Raw genomic sequence first — 20,250 nt, 5'->3', positions numbered from 1 at the left:
TTAAATTGCTACCAAAGAAAATCGTGGTAGAAGTAAGGCGGTCCCTGTTAGTGATCTGCAGAAGACTGCCAACAAACATCTTTCCTTGCTGCCCTATCTTCTGCTGCTGGACTGCAGTTCAGAGTTGGGAACGAGGATATGCTTTTTCTAATTTGTATTCTTATTAAATAATTATTTGCCTGGAAAGTATTAGCAGATTTGACTTTCAAAGGTCGGTTTACAGAGTCAGGGGGATGTGTGCAAAAGTCCGAAAGTAGTATTTTAATTTAGTTTATGCTTTCACAGGTGCTTGGCTGACTTGAGAGAAATGCTGTCTTTCAATATGAGTGGTTCTGTGTCCTTCCTTTGGTATGCAGCATTAATGCTTTTAGGTTCGAACTGAGCATTTTGTACTCTGCACATCTTTCTCTAAGCCTATGGACTGACACGAGCAGCCCTTTGGAAAGGGGAAGAGGAGGTGGACCTCCCTGTATTTAACACCTCTGAATTTAGTTAAGCCTTTCTAAAGAGGGCACTCTGCATTCTGCGTGTAGTTGTGCATCTTTTCCTGCTGGAGGCTAAACAGCTCAGAGGTGGCAAAACAAATGATGTCCGTACCTTGGTTGCCCAATGTACTGCTCAGTGTAATTACTATAGTAAGGTTTGTAGTTAATGTTTAGTTAGCGGGACTGAACTGTGGCTACTGAAGGAATACACTGCAGAGTGGACAACTTCTGAAGCTGACTGTTTGTAAGGGATCCTCCAGAGTGGTTCGGCCAAGATTATGACAGGCAAAGATTATGACAGGCAAGATTATGACAAAGTAAATTCTTGTGTTGTAGCTTTGTGTGGCACTAAAAATATGCCCCTGCTTAGGTCTCTTGTTTTTTGACTGACCTGCAGGTGTACCTAAAAGTCGTCGGGGAGAAATTTGGCAGTTTTTGGCTGTGCAACATCGAGTCAGACACAGGCTGCCAAACAAGCAGCAGCCTCCCGACATCTCTTACAAAGAACTTCTGAAACAACTGACTGCTCAACAGCACGCCATCCTTGTAGATCTAGGTACGTCTGTTTGTAGCTGGGAGGTTATTTTGACTTGTTTCATGTGTCTGAGTGGAAACACACCATTCTTAATGGGAGCTGTTGCTGGAGATAGATGCTGCTGTATCAGCACCACTTTCTATGTTGTCAGGATACATTCTGTGTATGCCACTTAGCATCCTCTAGCAAATGATTTCTTAGGTTATGCTGTTTGTATTTATGCTCTTCTACATCTGTCTGAAAAGAGAAATCAAGCAGTCGCTTCTGCAAGTTCTATGCAGATGAGAATATGAAATGAGCTCAATGGATACAGTCTAAAATCAGTGGTAAATTACAGATTGATCTGACTAAAATCAACCTGCATATGAAAGCAAAGAGAAAAGGTCTATAGGAGGAGAGAAGTGCTGGTTGTCAGATGAATCTGGGGTTTTTTTTGTGAGAAGAATTGAATATCAACTACTATTCTCTCTTTACATCAGGACGGACGTTCCCTACGCATCCTTACTTTTCTGCCCACCTGGGAGCAGGACAGTTATCACTCTTTAATCTCCTGAAAGCATACTCATTGCTGGACAAAGAAGTGGGTTATTGTCAAGGTATAAGCTTTGTAGCTGGAGTGCTCCTTCTACATATGAGTGAGGAACAGGCCTTTGAAATGCTGAAATTCCTCATGTATGACCTTGGCTTCCGTAAACAGTACAGGCCAGACATGATGTCGCTGCAGGTAAGTCAGTCCTTCTCGTAAAGCAAGCCAGAGTTTTAAATGAGTTTTGAGCTCTCAGAGGTTGCTCATGTTCTCCAGGGTCTTACGAAGCTTCTTATGTTGTTTTGGAGGTTGTGAGGTGCATGAAGATGTTATTGTCAAACCCCTCTCTGATTCTGAATTTGCAAACAGAGAAGTTCAGAACTTGCAGACTTTTCCTGTCACACATACCCATCATCTCCTGTTTGGAAACTCTGCTTTCTCTGCTGTTTTGCTCTTCCTTTTCTTTTCCTCACTTCTCTCTCTTCCTTATGCCAAAAAAAGATATGCATGCATCTGTATAGATGGAGTTTAAAAATAAATTTGATGTTGTTTTTCTTCAGTCTATAAGCACTTACATGTAGATTTTTCTCTTGTAACTCGAAGTCAAATCAATAGTGTCACCCAGTGGCCAGTGAATGTACTCCACAGGCATTTGTACTTGGGGCTGCTCTGTCTTGCCTCATCATTTGCACCTCTTTTCTCTCATCGTCCTCTACCCCACCACCCTCAATACAGAGAGAGAACAGATGAATTTTTAACCATTTAGTTTGCTTATGAAATGATGCATGCTCTGCCACATTAGTCTTTTAACAGCTAGCTATAGATACTCACGGCTGCTTAGGAAGGAGACAGAAAATCTTTCAGATCTGTATAAACTTCAAGGTTTAAAGTTTGAGAAATCTTTCTCCTTGAGATGCAACTGTCCACTGGCTTAAATAACTATATGCTATAAACCCCTAGTATTATAGAGGGATATACCACTGCTGAGTTAAAGCTTGTAATCCACAGTGGAGAAAGAGAAAACTAAGAGGCAGATACAAAAGTCTCATTTTTTTTCATGCTCCCTGCATAGCAAACACTTATAATTAAGTAAAAACTTAAGGGGGAGTTTCAATCCACTTTTCATGACCAGTCACTTTAGGTGCTTATTTGGCAAATGTGCAGAATAATAAAATAGATTGTAGTTAAAGAAATTGTATGTGCTTATTCTAAAAATGATAGAGGAGTGTTTTACTGTGGATGTAAGTATGCTATAACAAGTTTTTGCAATGAACAGTCACTTTAGGTGCTTATTTGGCAAATGTGCAGAATAATAAAATAGATTGTAGTTAAAGAAATTGTATGTGCTTATTCTAAAAATGATAGAGGAGTGTTTTACTGTGGATGTAAGTATGCTATAACAAGTTTGTTGCAATGAATTAAGGGTGAACAGCCATAAAGAGCATCGTTCTGCCTCTTCCCTGTTCTATTTCCCTCCCTGCCCCCACCCCCCACCCCCATATGTTTTGAACCAGTGGGGGTCAAAGTGTGATAAATGCATGGTTGTGGGATTATTTCCTCCTAGAAGATGCTCTCTTAGTGTTTGTATGTTATACTGCAGTAGTAGACTTTCAATAACATCTGATGGTTTGAGAGCATTCATATGTCCAGGATTTCACCTTTTGATTTAAATGAGTCTGAAACTTCCATTGTCAGAAGCTCTTAGGAAGAACAATTCTTAAGTTTGAGAAGGTTTACTGCTTGTAGTACTGTTTGCCCTTTAAATGAAATGACCTCCCTTTCCCCACAGTTTGCTTCTAGGAAGTTATCCTGTTCTAGACAAAAGTACAAGTTTTGTCTGCTCAAGACAAACTAGGCTACTGAAGGTGACTTAGAGGATCTCACTAAAACCTAACCCTTTGTTTTGGTTTTTAAGAGGAGTAGAGCACTTGCAAATTCTTTTGCATTTACAGTACTGAAACGCAAGTAACTTATATGCAGAATTAGCTTCTGTCCTGTAGAAGAAAAATGTTGGATGTTTCTTTAGGATAGTGAAAACTTACTTGACTTATATTTCTAATTGTTGTCTGGAAAAAGTAGTAATCTAGATCCTTAGTTCATAATGAACTCATCCAATTGGTTTACTGCCTCTGTGATACTATTCTAATTTCACATGTAAATGTGTTTTGTATCAACGCTGTCCAAACTGTGCTTAATTAGTATATTTGGCAATTAAAGCAAAGACTCAAACGCACGCACAAATTTAGCTAATTTGCTTGAATGAGAAGTGATCTGTCTGCCTGCGGACATTGCTGACTGATAGATAGTTTCAAGTGCAGTCAGTTTTTGGAAGGGAAGAATCATGACCACTAAAAGCAGGAAAGTAGCTGGATCCAATAAGTCATTTTCTTATTGAGGAATGGATTCACGTTAAGCATAAGGCACTGTTGATAGCAAAATTGGACCTGACAGCTAATCAATATTTGTCTGCTTCTCATCTTCTGCTTTCTGAGAGAAGCGTTGCTCTGTGCTGTGAGTTGACTTCCTGTGGTATATAAACTATCAAAATTGCAAGGAAATAATTTGCCACAGAATGATATTTTTAGCAATGAATAGCAACTTTTAACCACTTTGCTTTGCTACCTTTTACATGTTGTATAGCAGCACTTTTTGCATCAGTATCTTAAATTTCTCTGGACGACTGGCATGTGGGAGGTGTGCTGGGAAATATGTATGTGGTACACCTCTATTGACCCACTGTATCTAATGTACAGAGTACATATGTACACATACACTCTGTGGGTACAGAAGCTGTCTAAAGTGATGATTGTAGCATAGGAGTTTTAAATGCAGCAAAAATATGGGCAAGATTCAAAGGATAAAAGCTGAAATGTGTAAATTTAGCCAGAAATAGTTCAACTCTAATGGAGAGTTTTGGCATCTTGGAAGAGGTCCTACTTTCATTGCTGCAAGACTGAAAGTTAGATCAGTGTATTCTCTTCTTACCTTAAGCCTGTGAATCTGAAATGATACTTCACTAATAATCAGGTTCAAAGTTCTTTGTTATTGACTACTGTGTTGGTTTTAATTCATTAGGGGTGGGTTGTTTATACGTGAGTAGATATCACTCGAGGCCCTAGGCAACAATTAAGCTTCATTTTACAGTGCCGCCTGTACTGGAGTTAATTTCCCTCGAGTGAAATGGGAATGGTTTGGAAAACTGAGTAAAGCTGAACTTTTCTTTCTCTACTTCCTTCCCCACCAACCCCTTCATGCACTGTAGATTCAGATGTATCAGCTCTCAAGGCTTCTTCATGATTATCACAGAGACCTGTATAATCATCTTGAAGAAAATGAAATCAGTCCCAGTCTTTATGCTGCACCGTGGTTTCTTACACTGTTCGCATCTCAGTTTCCATTAGGATTTGTAGCCAGAGTATTTGGTAAGAAAGTTTATTCTATTGCAATAATAAGCAGAACAATGTTATCCATTGTGTTTTGAAACTCTCAGGGAGTAGTTTTCTACATACTAGGGATATTTGGGGTGACTGTTGTGTGTGGCAAGTAGCAATGCTCTTCATGGTGGGATGTCAGCTCCTTTTCAAAGAGGGAAACCGAAATGTATTCTTTGAAATGTCAGACTTGAGCAATTAAGTACTTCTGCCGTTACTAGCTAAGAGACTTCTGAAGTGTGAACAGCAGGAAGTTTATTGTTGTAAATGTATTTTGTGCATCAAGCATTCAGTTTATGTCTATAGAAAAGTTCATCTTGTTGAACTTGCAAATTGAAAAAAAGAAAATGCATTGGGTTTTGAGAAAGTGTTTCTGAATAACTGATTCTAAAGTGCTTTCTAATAAAAATTCAAGTAAACTTGAACTTAAAGGTTGTTTCAGGTATTCGTGTATATATTGAACAGTTTCCTAGTCTTAGTATGCTTCTTATTCCATTTAGATCGTTTTTCATGATATGCTTCTCTTCAGATAATGTCTAGTACAGAAGGTTAAATATTGATTGTGCCTTGTAGTGTTTACAGTATCAGCATGTCAAGTACTTGGTTTTTTGTATTCTTTTATTGTCAATAAGAACTGACAGCTTAATCAAATATCTAGTAATGCAGCTTTTTTTTTTTTTTTTAATTTATCTATTTATTAATGTAAAACTCACTGCGCTCAGATATGCACCAAGAAGCTAGGAGCATATGTCATGTACTTCCTCTTAAATCAGACTTTTTTCCATTTGATTTTTCTGTTTTCATACAGCACCTTTTGTCTTTCCTTAAGAAATTCAACCTGACTTTTGTCTCATGTTTTATTACTGGAGTGTGTTAGGTTTTTAATTTGTTTGGTGTGGTGGTTTGGGGGGAAGAGGGGTTGGTTTGGTTGGTTTTGGTTTTCATTTTTTTTGACCTAGCGATTTCTCTATTACAGAGGGTGTTTTCCTTTCACAGCAAACTTGTTCTGACTGCTCTTTGGGGAACAAATGATTGGTGTATCTGTTTTTCAGTGGTATTCACGTAATCTCTTTCCCAGTGGGATTATTGAATTCCGGGACACTCAAGCATTTTGGTTTTTTTTCTTTTTAATTTGTTTTTCAAGGCTAAAGTGTTCTTTTCCTTTTTTTTTTCTTCAGTAGGCTTTGAATTTGGAAAATGAATTTTTTTAAGGCTGGGGAGGGTCAGTGTTAATTTCTCTGTAAATGAGCTGAGCAAGGCATGTTCCCATTTTAAAACTCAAAAGTCACGATGTTGTTTTGCTTCCTAATGCTTTGGATTCCTGCATCTTCAGTGTCTAATGGGCCATTGTCACATACCAGGAACAGATGGTTAATGTCTACCCGCCACAAATTATATACTTAATATTTATGCTGCTTGAATGTGCATCATGGACTTGAGAAGGGAGACTTTTAGGAACTGTGTATGAGTGAGATGGCTGCCTCACCAGTGTCCTGGTGCTACCCTGTGATACTGGATTAGGGCCAGGGATGACCTCTCGGAATCAGGATCAGAAGTTGAGTTCAGTTGCGTAGCACTGCTCTTGGTGGTGTGACAGAATCAACAGCACAGGAGGCTTATTTGAACTGCTCATGTGCTGCGTTCATCTCAGTAACTGCAAGTCCACCGCTGCTACCGAGGCCGAGTTTCTAGTTACTGTGATCAAGTTTCCAGTTTCTGTGCAGTCTGTGTCTACTGACTTCTGCAGAGCCCGGACTTTCCCCTCACATCCACATAATTATACCTCAAAGTAAGGGTTTGGGGCTTAAATTATAGCCAATGTGATTTTGAAAATAAAATGGTTGGTTATGGCATCTACACGATTGTTTTTTAGGGACTAGCTTCTGCCTGTAGAAAACAGTAAAACGTCAGCACGTTGTGTTGTGATCCGCTTCCCAATTGCTTTTCAGTCACAGATGCACTTAAAAACAGTTCATGTTTAGTTAACAGTCTATAGTCTACAGTAGACAGTAATGAAATGCTTATTGCGGATAACCGTTACAGACATAACAAGCATGCGATATTTTCTTTAATGCTCTCTCACATCTGTAAGGTGACAGAAAATGCTTTTATATGCTTTAACCTCATGTTGAAATAAGATTGCACTTCTGAACTGAATAAATCTGCAGTATGATTGATTATAAAGAAAAACATCCCAGCAAATGTATATATTTATCCAATGACTTTAGCTCTCGTTTTCAAGATATTTTAATGATTTTCTTTTTTAGACATTATTTTTCTTCAAGGAACGGAAGTCATATTTAAAGTAGCGCTGAGCCTACTTAGCAGTCAAGAAACATCTATAATGGCATGTGAGAGTTTTGAGAACATTGTTGATTTTCTTAAAACCACTATTCCAATATGACTCAAACCTCAAACCCCCCCCCCCTCCCCCCTTTAGTTTACTTTAAAAGAATCATGCGTAAGGTATATGTAAAAGTCTTCTCAGTGTGTTCCTTTTGGTTTGAAATACAAAGGAGGCATCTTCCCAGTAACTTGTCTAGAAATAAGATATGAGCCTAGTTTCAATGTGTTTTGAACTGCAATTTTAGCAAGACTTTAGTTGCTACCTCAAGGTTTAGTACAAAGGTTCTTTTGTGCCCCAGCTATTGGGAAAACATGACTTTGCTTATAAATGTCATGTCACCATTAGAAGGGTAGAAGTAACCTATTTTCCAAACCTAAGCCCTGTTTTCATGATCTGTATTAAAATCAAGGTTGAGCAAACTTTTGCTGTTCTGTTGCGTGGGTGGCTTCTATTCTCCTGGGTATCACTTTTAGGGTGCCCTCATGCAACTTCGCCTTCTCACCTCAACCCTGTCCTTGGAGGGATCACATTGGCAGGTGCTTGGTGCCAGAGGTAAAAGCCCCTGAGGATTGATCCCTGCCTTTCTTGATGATCTGTATTAAAATCAAGGTTGAGCAAACTTTTGCTGTTCTGTTGCGTGGGTGGCTTCTATTCTCCTGGGTATCACTTTTAGGGTGCCCTCATGCAACTTCGCCTTCTCACCTCAACCCTGTCCTTGGAGGGATCACATTGGCAGGTGCTTGGTGCCAGAGGTAAAAGCCCCTCAGGATTGATCCCTGCCTTTCTTGGTAAGGGAAAGGAGGACTGGAATAGTGTTATTTCACCAGTATCATTGCAACTTCATGGCAAAGGGTAAGAATAGAAAAGAAACAAAGAATTACTGATGCTGATATAGGAAAAGCTTCTTGTGAAATACTGTCAGTGGCTGGGATCTTCATCTCTCTACATCGTCTTCTTCTGCATTGAAGCTGCAAACTGAAAATGAGCCTCAGCCTAATACCTTAAACTGTGAACCTGTGAGCAGTTTTCCCCCTTCAGGTGGCAGTTTGGAGATAACAGAAGAGCTCTAGAAAACCATCTGCATATGCAGGAGTGCAGTTAACACTGATGCGTTCCTATGGCTTGGTTAATACTTGAATGTTTCAGGTGCTGTCAGTTAAGAATTCCTTTTTGAACAACGTGCAAATCTTAATTTCCTCATTGCGCTGATTGTGATTGCCATGCTAAACCTATGTCAGGGACTTTAGTGTCTGTCTTCACAACTCGCTGATTCTGGCAGTGATAGAGATGGTAGTTCAATATTTTTGATACTATTAGAAATTGAATCTCTGTCCTGTGGTCTGCCTGGGTTGCAGAGCATTTGTGCTGTGGTGAGCATGGTAGAAGTGGCTTTGTGCAAAGCCAGGTCTGATTGAGTAAAGAATGGGTTATGTTGCCTGAGCGGAGGTGGATGTGGTTGTATGCAGGTCAGCTCAGCTCTGAGAGGAAGATCTCCTGCTTGCCCGTGGTGTGGTCTCATGCTGAGCAGCCTTCTGGATCTGCCTTCACATGTAGGCTGCCTATATTCTATTGCTCCTACCTAGGCTGACTGCAGGTTGAGTTGTTTGGCTGTCTCAGCGTTGTAATTCCCAGGACCGTCCTCTTACAGCGGATAATGAAAGAAAAATGTAGACATTATGCAGGACTGTAATACACAGATGAAGAATTGACCGGGTAGCTACATAGAGGAAAATGGCACTTGCCCAGCTTGAACACCATATGTAATTAAAAGTTTTACCTCATTTGAATTACCTGAAGAACAGTGAACGTAATGCAGAACTTGTTTTGTTGGGGGATCTGTGTGTCTTCTGTTGGTGTAATGTTTGTGATCTCTAGAACAAGGAAAAGAATTAATGTCACTGTAGACATCCTTCCCTTCCTAGTCTAAACTATTTGGTAACTTCCAGAAGCTGAGAGGCTGTGACTAAATGTATAAACAGATAAGGGTCATATGGTCCCATCACTGTTAGATGCTCAGTTCCATAGTCTTCACAATGCTTTGTCACCAAAGCATCCCAATAAGAAAGTAGCGTATCTTCATGCAGAGACAGAGCACAGGGAAACTGTAACCATGAAGACTGTTTTTATAAAAGTCTATAAATGGGCACTTGGAGTCAAGAGATCCAGTTTTGAGGGTGGAGATCTGATGACTCCTGGATTATTCTTCCTCATTGTGTGATCCTGCTCCCATCACAAGCTGGTGAGACTTGAATTTAAAAATTTCTTCTTGAACTTCTTAATATTCCTGAGCAAGAGATGATAAGACTTGGTCATATTATAAAATACTTGGGTTGAATAAGACTTTTCTGCTGATATATCTCATAGTAAAAGATGGTATTTGGTAATTGTAAAAGTGATGATCCGATTTATTCAAAAGTCTATGATTTATTATGGCTACAGTAAGAACTCTAGATGCTAAAATGGTCTTACTGTAGACTTCCCCTTAAAATACTTTTCTGAGAGGAACAGGAAAAAACGTTAAGTTAATCAAGCAGAGTTGCCTCTTAGCCAAACATTCATGTGGAATAAGTGCTCTCTATTATAGTTAAAAATTGTTTTTTCTCTCATGGCAGGTGTTTGAGATGGATATTTCAAAACAGCTCCATGCCTACGAAGTAGAGTACCACGTTCTTCAGGATGAACTGCAGGAAAATGTGAATCTCTCTGATGAAGGTGAACCCCTGGAGAAGCTGGAGAGGGCAAACAGTCATCTGAAGAGACAAAACATGGATTTGTTGGAGAAGCTACAGGTAAATGACATAAGACTACGAAGTCATGGAGACGTCATTTCTATGATTTAGCCAATAGAGGAGTAAGTGTCTCTCTTAAATGTACATGAGAAGTCTCCTAGCTGCAAGACCTTAAGCAGTTGAGCAGTTCTCTTAATTACAGTGATTTACTTCTGTTAGACGTATTTTTAACTTTGCCATTCCTTGCACTTTTCCTTCTTGATTTAGGTTTCTTTTTCTCAAAATATCTTGACCCTTATCTCCCATAAAGTCTGTTGGCAAAATTTGTGTATCTTGCTGAAAAATTAGTTCTCTGTCTCTTCATCTCTTTGCTTCCCTATTGGAAAGCTTTAAGAAATAATCCATAGCACATTAGGCTTGCTTTCTCTAGACCTTTGTAGGCAGTATTGTTTTGTTTCCTTCTGCTGAAGCTCATAGTCCTACTTTTGAAAGGTGGTCTGTCTTAGCAGATGTGAATACAGCTGAGTGCCCACCAGACTTTGCCCAATAAAGTCATGCTTTAAAAAATTCTTCTCTTCCTCCTTCACCATTCACCCTTTGTCCTATAGCCTAGCCAAGACTTGTTTCAGGTTTCAGTGTGTATTGTCTTGCATTTTCCTGAAAGACAAACTCTTCTTTTTGCATCACCAGGCCATTTCTTGTTATATTTGTTAATTTGAACATGCATTGGAAGATCTCAGAAAGCACCTTCAGTTTCTGAAACCTGAAAATAGAAGCAGGGAAAAAAGGGAAGATCAAGTCCTTGTTATTTTTGTGTTTGTGGGCAAAGCGTGCTATGCTGTGTTCTTTTGATATTCAAAATAGGGATCACTTGCTTGTTTACTATTATTATTTTTGCTTTATTACTTTTATTTATTTGTTTATTTACTGCTACCTGGGCTTTTACCTCTGTTCTGAAAATGCACCAAGGGCATAGAATAATTATGAGTGACGATTTGAAAGGCTCTATCAAAGCTCTTCTCTTCTTCCAGAGTGCCGTACTGTAATGCATCTTCCTCAGTTCCTTAACCTCTTCATCTTTTTGTTTGCATAGTTTCTTCATTCCTCTGCTTGGGCCCTTTCCTAGGAACGGTCATAATTCCCCCACTTCCCACAGAGAGATGTTTGCTACTGCTGAAGTCCAGGGTTTCTGATTACTAGTCAGTGTTTTTTTTCCCCAGGGGAAGCTGTAGGTCTTTTATTGGAGAATAGGGAAAACTGTCTGCTTCTAGACTTAACGATGAGGTTCTCTTTCCCTCTAACCTCTCCATCCTGCTAATTTACTTTATTACATAGGGTTCCCATTGCTCCATCACTGTCAGACAAGTCATCTCTTCCAGTGCTACTCCAGCTGCTCATGTCCTTTTTCTCCCTGCAGCTCCAGTTCCTTGTTACTCTCAGCTGTCCCTTGCTTGCTACAACTTGCATGTCTCCTTCCCTCTCTAAAGCTTTCAGAAATCCTTCAGATTGATCTGACCACTATAAGGAGATTCTGTGTATGATACACAGTAGGCATTCCTTGTATCATCTGCCTACACAGATGTCTTTTAGAAACATCTATGTAATTAAGTTGTTTCCTTAACATATAGCATATCATAATATAAAAAAAAAGTTATTCAGAACGTCTGAACTTACTATAAAGATAATGTTATTGTTTACAGGTTGCTCATGCTAAAATTCAGAGTCTGGAATCCAGCCTGGAGACTATTTTGACTCGAGAGAACAAAATGAAGACTGTAATTCAGTCCCTGGAACAGGAGAAGATAACATATCAAAAGACTCTTGAGCAGATAATGAAGTATTTGCCAGCAGAAGTGTTGTCTGACTGTGAACTGCTCCTGAAGGAAGTAAACTACAATCCAAATAATAAAATAAAATAAGGACTAAGCCATAAACCAGGGTTTTCTAGGCAGCATTTCTTCAAAAAAGGGAAAGGAAAGACGAGTATGCTGCTTTCAAAGGACTTAGCAATAGGCAACGGTATCATCCAGAACTAGTGCTGGGACACTCATAGCTACAGATGGGCCTTCAAATGTCAGTATGCAAATTCAGGCTGTTAATTTTTTTATGATTGTGTAAATAAATCACAAGGGGGAAATAAAGGATTCTCACGTGTAATTATCATAAATAGATGTATATTTAGAGTTGACCTAAAGGAAAAGAGAAATTTCAGTAATCAAAGTGAAGATAATGGTGATTTACAAATTCAGTCTGGATGTGCTTTCTCTTGTAGTGAAATGAGGAATGCGTGTCTTTATATATAATGTATGTTGAATAATACTTGAAGAAAAAAAAAGAAGAATGTAATTTTCCCTCCAAAGAGCAGCATGTTTCACATCTTCTGTGGAAAATCTGTGTGAACTCATGCGTGCCTCTCTTAATTCTACTGACATTGTGTGCACAGACCAATAAGCAGAATAAGTATCATGACTTGGTTCGTACAGAAAGAGCTCTAGTGCCATCCGCTGCCTGGGCTGTACTGGTCAGCAATGTAATTCCACATGCATGTTGGAACTGGAAACAAAAAGCATCATGTCATAGCTCCGCCTCCATAGCTCAGAGCTAAGAAATAGGTATCTATACACACCCGCAGAACTTGTAAAGACAAGAGCTAACGGTGACTGCTACTTCCTTCCCGGCCTGTTTGCTTCCACCTGTCCTGGGGTTGGTCATGATGACAGGAGGAAGGAAGCAAGGCTGTGGGGTGGTATTTATTCTGATGTTAATTTTCTGCAGGAGGCTTGCTGTCATAAGAGTATGGCATGTAAGAAGTTCTCATTTAACCAAAGAAATACTACAAGAAGCCTTGTCTTATCGTAGCGGGAGCCAGAAAGCTGTTCTTAAATTTTATTTGAAGAGAAAATTGAGGCGGGTTGCAGGAAGTTGAGCATAAAGTGCACGAGAGAGGACCAAGCAAGTTTCAAATATTATGTACCTTTCAATTCTCACATACACAGTGGATATACTGGGATTCTGAAGTACAGGTGCAGTTTTAATAATGCTTTCCAGGTTATTCCTGTTTTAATACTGCTTTGTGGTCTTCTTTTTAAAACAGAAGTTATGAATTTGTGTGTTCTGGGCAGAAGGTAGGTAAGCTCTGATCATTTCAAGGGAGAAAATATGTTTATAAAGGTATAAAAAGATGCATATAGATTTGAAAATGTTTTTGAATGGAGTTTTTGAGAAGACAGACAACTGTGTAATAGACACGTATTTTGGAGTGCATGTCTGAACCGTTAACTGAGTGTTACAGTGGCTCATGTTATCTCTTACCATTTATACTGTATTTCAGGAAACACTTATTCTTTTTAGTAGGAAAAACAAAAAAGCGAAGTGCCAAATCCAGCAGTGTCTTTATGCATAAGATTGTCCGATTTAGAAAGCAAGGACTGAATATCACGGCTCTTTAAGTATTGTGCTTTATGTTAACATAGAAGTGAGGAACAGCAATGCTGATTTGCTGCACGCTGCTGTGGAACTTAGGGGCTTGGGGGTCTCCTGTTCTTTTGTTGTTGTTGTTTTTTACTTCCATGGTGTTTTATTTGATTAAAGATTGATTTACTTAATAGTCTTTCTTTTTACAGTTGGGGTGCAAGGTCTTAACACTGTGTATAAAATTATGTGGAATCTGTCTAGATATTTCAAGAACATTGTATTGTACTAGGTGGGAAGATGCCAAGTGAAAAGGCAGTTCTTTGCAGTTTTGTTCAGAGCAAGTTTTAGCTGATGTGTACATACAAAACATATCCCAGGAACTGCAGTAGTGTGTATTACAAAGAATCAAGGTTATTCAGATACGTCTTTTTTTTTTTTTTAAAAGATGCACTGAATGTGCTTTATCCTCTGTTTCACTTATAAAACTTTTCATGTTGCCTGGAGAGGTGCACTGAATGTGCTTTATCCTCTGTTTCACTTATAAAACTTTTCATGTAATGCCTGGAGAAATTCCAATAAATGTCATTGCTGCATTTCCCATGGCCTCTGGCTAGTTTTATTTTTCTACGCTTCAAGTACCAATCTCATTCTCAACAGTACTGTTTACATGAAAGATGAAAAGGATCTGTTTTGTTTCTCGTTGTGGGGAAGAAAGCCATAGGATTTGTAGAAACGCATGGGGAGGATAGAAATTCTTATTGGGGAGAATAGTCTTGCATTGTTCTTAATAGAAGATTAAATGATTAAAGGGTATTTTTCTCCTGTAGCAGTTCATTTAGTACGTATACATGTTGAGAATAGTAATTTGATGAACTCCACGCTGTACATCTAGCTTGGGAGGAGCAGGACGACACCGTATCAACAAGCAGGAATAAACTACAGAAGTGAAACCACAATGAGGTAAGTGCCTCATGACATTACGGCATTCGTGATACCATTTGTGTTCTGGATGCAAGCGTGGCTTGTAACTGGGTATCTCTAGGGTGTCTAGCTTGAAGTCTGCACGCAAGCAGGTATGCTCCAGACCATCTTCAGATGAATAACCAGCAAGATTATCTAGAAGACTGTGAAGGGCGTGTGTGTTTGTGTCCATCTGTTTGTCTCTCCCTGTGTATCGTATAGATAGTTTTACAGCTGTTCTGTTCTGGTTGCAGTTGTGCAACTGTGAAGAGGGAAGTCTGAGGTGCAGTGCGCCGGAGACAGCTGCAAGGATATTTGCTTGGGAGAAGGGACGGTTCCTGGGTTTGGACAAATTGCTCATTTATTCCTATATCTTGTTTTTCTGTTTGGAAAAAAAAGTTTTCAGAATAAAGCTATTGTTCTGTCTGAGCTAAGCACAACAGCACTCTCAGTTCTTGCAGTCAGCTTGGGGAGAACGAACTCGGGAGGAAAAAGTATCTGCTGTTTTCAGGAACAGCTAACTTAGACTGGTTTCTGCTGGCAGAGGGCTTTTTTAAAAGTCTGGGAAGAGATCCATCCTTTTAGCTAGCAAACTAGCTTGTGAATGAGGAGTACTACTTGCCAGGAATGCAGTTGAAATAGGTCAGTCTGGTAAGAAGGGCTAACACAGGGAACTCTGGTATTCGCATCTTTTATGGACAGAAAACTCGGCCACAAAGTTGTTTGTTTGGTTTTTTTTCTCTTCTAAAAAGGAGAGTATGTATTTCTCTCCTAAAAAGCGGAATATTTATTTAAGATGCCTTTAAGTTGCATTTTGTTCACTTTTCTCCAAAAAAGCATTAGATACTACTGAAAAATCAGCCTCCTGATAAATGGCATGTTCCAGTTGAAGACCTGACTTGAAATCACAAATCTAGCTAATCTTAAGTGGTTTGATTATGCCCTCTTCAACATGACACTGCTTTGCTTAATATCACTACGAGAAAGCTGAACAATTGTAACATAGGAAAGAATTTCGGCAGTTTGGTCCAAGAATTTGATATTACTAGCATGATCCACAGGGTCTACACTTGGACGCTTAATCTAAACCTAAAACCACATAGGTATTAGTGTGTTGAGGTGAATAACACCAGGCACTGTTAATAGTAATTATCCACTCAGTCTTTGTAGTCATAGATGGGTGTTGACAGGCATGTGCAGGCCGTAACATTTCAAGCTTTATGCCAGGCTACACCATCCATTTGAAGAATTGTAATTGATTCTGTATTTCTGTAGTTCAGCTTTTACTGTCAGTGTTAACTACTGTGAATGCATTTAACGTATGCTCTGCCTTCCTCAGTCTTTCTGGTGACTAGAAAGAACAAAATTTTAACTTTCTTTTCCAAAAAGGCATATTGAATGCTTAGCTGTATCCTTCCTCCAGACACCTGGTGTGCAAGGGATAGAGTTTATATGCTTAAAGTTTAATATGTTAGCTCATTCTGTCTGAAAGCATATTAAACTCGGCAGCGACAGTAAAAAGCTGGGGAGTAAAGCAGAGATTACTGTGTGCCTTGAGCAGCTAATGGGTTGTGTGCTGACTGGCTTGCAATGAAGGGGAATCTGGCTGGATTGGTACTTGGTGTGTTGTTTGCTTTTGCTTTTATTTTAATGTTGACCTTAATTCTGGACCAAAGGAAGGAGCTGGTGGTGCTCCTTTACCAAAATGTTGTGTTGGGGTTTCATTTGAGTTGAGAAGGTTTTCCACTCCTTTACTATTCTCTTCAGAACACTTACTCAGCAACCACTTCTTAACAAGGGACTTGAGAATTGTTGTTTGTAGTCTTACCATCACAAGAACCTCTCTTGGAGCTTATCCAAACTGTTCCTGTACTCAAATTACAACTTACTCAAGTCTTCACTCTGATAAAAGAAAGTTAGAAGGGTTTAATATATTGGTTTTATTTTTGGTTGGAGTGCGTGCTGAGAGATGACATAAATGCCATACATCCTGTCCTGCCGGAACGTACATGGAGGGAAGTATTGAGTGAGCTTGTGCTTGTGAAACGCTGGACTAAGAGATGTCACTTCTTAGTCTGGGAAATAGGTCTGTATCTGACTTCAAAACAGAGACCTAGTTGCACTGGCTGTGTGTACTCTATGCTGTTACCTGTCCGAATGATTACTTCAGTCGCCTGCGTACACTTACTATTTGGAGTTGCAGATATTTAGATGTATACGGCCATTTTTGTCTAAAAAGCTCAAACTGCTTGTACCATCCAATTTTGAGCATGAATGAAGCAGGAATGAAGCATTCTGTATAGTAAAAGCATTCTCTTCACATCCAGAGTAGCCGTCCAGCTGAAAACCTTGTTTCAGAACAGAAGAAACACACAGTGAAGAAAGAGCTGGTTTGAGCCTATAGTTACTTTTCACTTGGCTGGGCAAGTGGGCTACCCAAAATAGAATCATAGAATGTCTCAAGTTGGGAGGGACCCATAAGCGTCGTTGAGTCCGACTCCCTGCTCCTTGCAGGTCTACCTAAAACTAAACCATATGACTAAAAGCATCATCCAGATGCTCCTTGAACTCTGACAGGCTTGGTGCCATGACCACTTCCCTGGCGAGCCTGTTCCAGTGGCCGACCACCCTCTCAGTGAAGAACCTTTTCCTAATGTCCAACCTGAACTTCCCCTGGCACAGCTTCATTCCATTTCCTCATGTCCTGTCGCTGGTCACCAGAGAGAGGAGATCGGCACCTCCTCCTCCACTGCCCCCCTTGAGGAAGGTGTAGACTGCGATGAGGTCACCCCTCAGCCTTCTCTTCTCCAAGTTGAACAAACCAAGTGACCTCAGCAGGTCCTCTTAAGTCTTGCCCTTCAGGCCTTTCACCATCTTGGTCACCCTCCTCTGGACACACTGTAATACTTTGATATCCTTCTTATACTGAGGCGCCCAAAACTGCACACAGTGCTTGAGGTGGGGCTGCACCAGTACAGTGTAGAGTGGGGCAATCAACTCCCTTGACCAGCTAGCGATGCTGTGCTTGATGCACCCCAGGACACAGTTGGCCCTTTTGACTGCCAGGGCACACTGTTGACTCATATTCAACTTGCCATCAACCCAAACCCCCAGATCTCTTTCCATGGGGCTGCTCTCCAGCCTCTCGTTCCCCAATTTGTACGTATAACCAGGATTACCCTGTCCCAGGTGGAGAATCTGGCACTTGCTCTTGTTAAATTTCATATGGTGATTGCCCAGCTCTCTAGTCTATCCAGATCTCTCAGTAAAGCCTCTCTACCCTTGAAGAAGTCCACAGTTCCTCCTAGTTGAGTATCATTGGCAGTCCTGGGGAATAGAGATACTCAGGGGCACAGTGTGAAGAGTAGATCCAGGCTAGCCGGAGCCTGGAAGCAGCTGCAATAACACCATGCAAAGTCTGGCTTGCTAAACATCCAGGAATACGGCTGGGTCTGTGCATGGCTCTGTGACGGCTGAACATCACCTCTGTGCTGCATCTCAGGGCTCCTTGCTTCAGACGAGGTCAAGTCTGGTCCCGTGGACTCAGCGCCCATTTGTCCAGTGCAGTTTGTGCTCCTGAAAGACGTCTTCCAGTTTAGTTTTATGTGCCGAGACAGCGCTATGATGCAAACCAAATCAGAGTAAGTAGGGATGATTTCCTTCAAAGCGTACACCTGATGCTAACTAAAACCCTGCTGTAAGCCCCCAAAGCCAGTCAGCATCCCATCAGCGCTTCTCCAGGAGGACACAAGACTGGTTTTGTATGAAGCTGCCGGGCTGTCTGCGCTATCCTCTCCAGCACTTGGTGAAGGGTAATTTTTTTCCAATGCTACAAAAAAACATTTGCCTTTAATTTTTTAGTGATCAATCTGCTAAAGTTGATGCTTCAGAAGAAATCGTAGTTATTAAATTTGTACCTGAATATTGTCCACGAGGTGTCACTGTTGCTTTTGTACGTGCGGCTCGTGCGCATATGTGACAGTGTCATTGTTGCACGGCTCCTGTGCTCTGCACAGTGCGAGCAGCACGCTATGGCTCTTATTTTAGAGAGGAGAATTAACTTGTTCTCCTGCCCGACGAAGCACGATGCGCTATTTGCACACTATTTGTAATAAAATGTGATGTTCACGGTCAAAGAATTTATTGTAATGAGAGGGCTTACCAAATAATAGATATGGCCTTCTCAGAAACGGATGCCTCAGTTGCAGTGTTTAGCCTCTGCTCTTGTGTGAGAGAACTATGGAAGCACTTTTACACGCTACAACAGGCATATTGTCCCCAGCAATCTGATCCTGGGTGTCTCCTTTTGTACCGTTCTGGTCGAGCAGGATTTAATTTTATGTCTCTTGAAACCAGCGTTGAGCTGATGTGGTCTAACTGCAGTCCGATTCTGCACTTACTTGTTTTTATTTGTTTATATAAGGCTTCCTTGCAATAAGCTTCCCTAGGCCCGTTAAGTCTCAAAGAACCAGCCCTTCTTCCCAGGTTTTCTTTTAATTAATCTAACTGGGTTTTCAGTGATCAGAACAAAAATGAAGGATTTGCTCCTGGTTTTTGCAGAGCTACAGAGAAAACATGATTTGCTGCTTCCATTTTCCAGTTAACACTTTTTCCCTCCAACAGTGTTGCTTTCAGATGTCGCGCTCGCTCTGAAATGTGGAGGACACAGTCAAGACAACATGCTGTTTCAACCACCAAGACACAGCTGTTCTCAAATACGTCTGGACAACAAGCGCAAGGCATGTTTGCCTCCCGACCAGAGCCTAATATTCAAACTATACTCAGGTAATTATGGCATCAGCATTTCCCTGGGGACTTCCGGGCATAAACAAAGAGACCATATCTCTTCTACAATGCGTTTGCATCTCTAAAAGTGACAAATTATAGATGGGCCTAATGGGTTGAAGGTGCTTAAAGCAGGGCCAGTGCACTTCATGTGCAATATACCATCATTTGAAAAGCTATCACGTTGTGGAAACATCATTCAAGGGCTAATTTAAATAATACTAACATCTAAAATGAAGGCATGCTCTGACATTTGTAGGTTTAATGTCTATTTCTGCACTCTACCAAAATAGATGGGCTGTGGGTGGATCTATGATTATTGCTGTGCATTAGCAAGACAAAAATTGTGTAGGCAGCTGGTATTATGCCTGGGTAAATACAGATGAGAGAGAATCTACAGAGTAATTTTTTGATGTCACATGTTTATTTAAGAAACAATTAGAAACAACGTTAACTTCGGCGGTGCTTAAGGCTTTGGAGCGGGAGAGAGGATCTTAAAAATTCGGTGACCAGGCACAGCTCCATCCTGCATAGCCTGCGGTCCCGGTAGCAGGGATGGGGTTGCGCAGCCCAGGGAGCAGCGATTCCCTGCCGTCCTTTGCCTACTGAGCAATCACAGCTGCTGTTGCTGGATGCATTGGCAAGCTATCATCCCGACCAGAATTTGTGATGTTTGTGTCCTCTGCCCTTGTGGTAATCCTGAAAGCTTCAGAGGGCTTTAATGGGCTGAAATGGGTATTTTTTTGCTGACTCCTGGTATTGCATGTTGTGGAAGGAGCAAAGGTAGCAGTCTTTTTGGAAGAACATCAATTTATCACTTTCTGGCTAAAACAAGTAAAAGCTACGTGGTCCTTCCTACTCCAAATGGACCAGTGAAGGGAAGTGTGAGGTATGTCGAACCACTGAATTGCTTGCAGTGGCATAACTGCTTTTAGTAACATGTGCTTGCGCGTAACTATAATAACATGTCAATTGGAGGGTAACTTCTCACGGTTTTCGAATGGTGACCAATAGGTAAAGTTCTCCACAAAGCTTTTG

The 20,250-nt window shown here is 40.4% G+C and overlaps 2 protein-coding genes across 2 annotated transcripts in view; both read left to right on the top strand.

The window, feature by feature from the left end:
• LOC103900948 (TBC1 domain family member 4) overlaps positions 1 to 7,394 on the top strand; it is a 59,655-nt gene extending 52,261 nt beyond the window's left edge. Inside the window, exons 16-19 of the mRNA XM_019472690.1 lie at positions 883 to 1,041; positions 1,500 to 1,744; positions 4,809 to 4,968; positions 7,245 to 7,394. Coding sequence (XP_019328235.1) covers positions 883 to 1,041; positions 1,500 to 1,744; positions 4,809 to 4,968; positions 7,245 to 7,381 — 701 coding nt within the window. The 3' untranslated portion in view covers positions 7,382 to 7,394. The remainder of the gene's footprint in view (positions 1 to 882; positions 1,042 to 1,499; positions 1,745 to 4,808; positions 4,969 to 7,244) is intronic.
• Positions 7,395 to 7,434: 40 nt separating this feature from the next.
• On the top strand, positions 7,435 to 13,893 carry LOC109279525 (TBC1 domain family member 4-like). The gene is made up of 3 exons (XM_019472689.1): positions 7,435 to 7,443; positions 9,937 to 10,113; positions 11,754 to 13,893. The coding sequence occupies exons 1-3, from the start codon at positions 7,435 to 7,437 to the stop codon at positions 11,970 to 11,972; spliced, it is 405 nt and encodes a 134-aa protein (XP_019328234.1). The 3' UTR covers positions 11,973 to 13,893.
• The last annotated feature ends 6,357 nt before the right edge of the window (positions 13,894 to 20,250 follow it).

This window comes from Aptenodytes forsteri, unplaced genomic scaffold (genome assembly GCF_000699145.1).
Source record: "Aptenodytes forsteri isolate BGI_AS27 unplaced genomic scaffold, ASM69914v1 Scaffold51, whole genome shotgun sequence".
Taxonomy (NCBI): Eukaryota; Metazoa; Chordata; class Aves; order Sphenisciformes; family Spheniscidae; genus Aptenodytes; species Aptenodytes forsteri.
Note: the sequence above shows the minus strand (reverse complement) of the source record. Positions and strands in the feature narration are given on the sequence as shown.

Bases quoted from the DNA above. Each gene is read 5' to 3' on its own strand.
- LOC109279525 (XM_019472689.1), top strand. The intron at 10,114-11,753 runs GTAAATGACATA...TATTGTTTACAG, and splicing joins ATTTGTTGGAGAAGCTACAG to GTTGCTCATGCTAAAATTCA.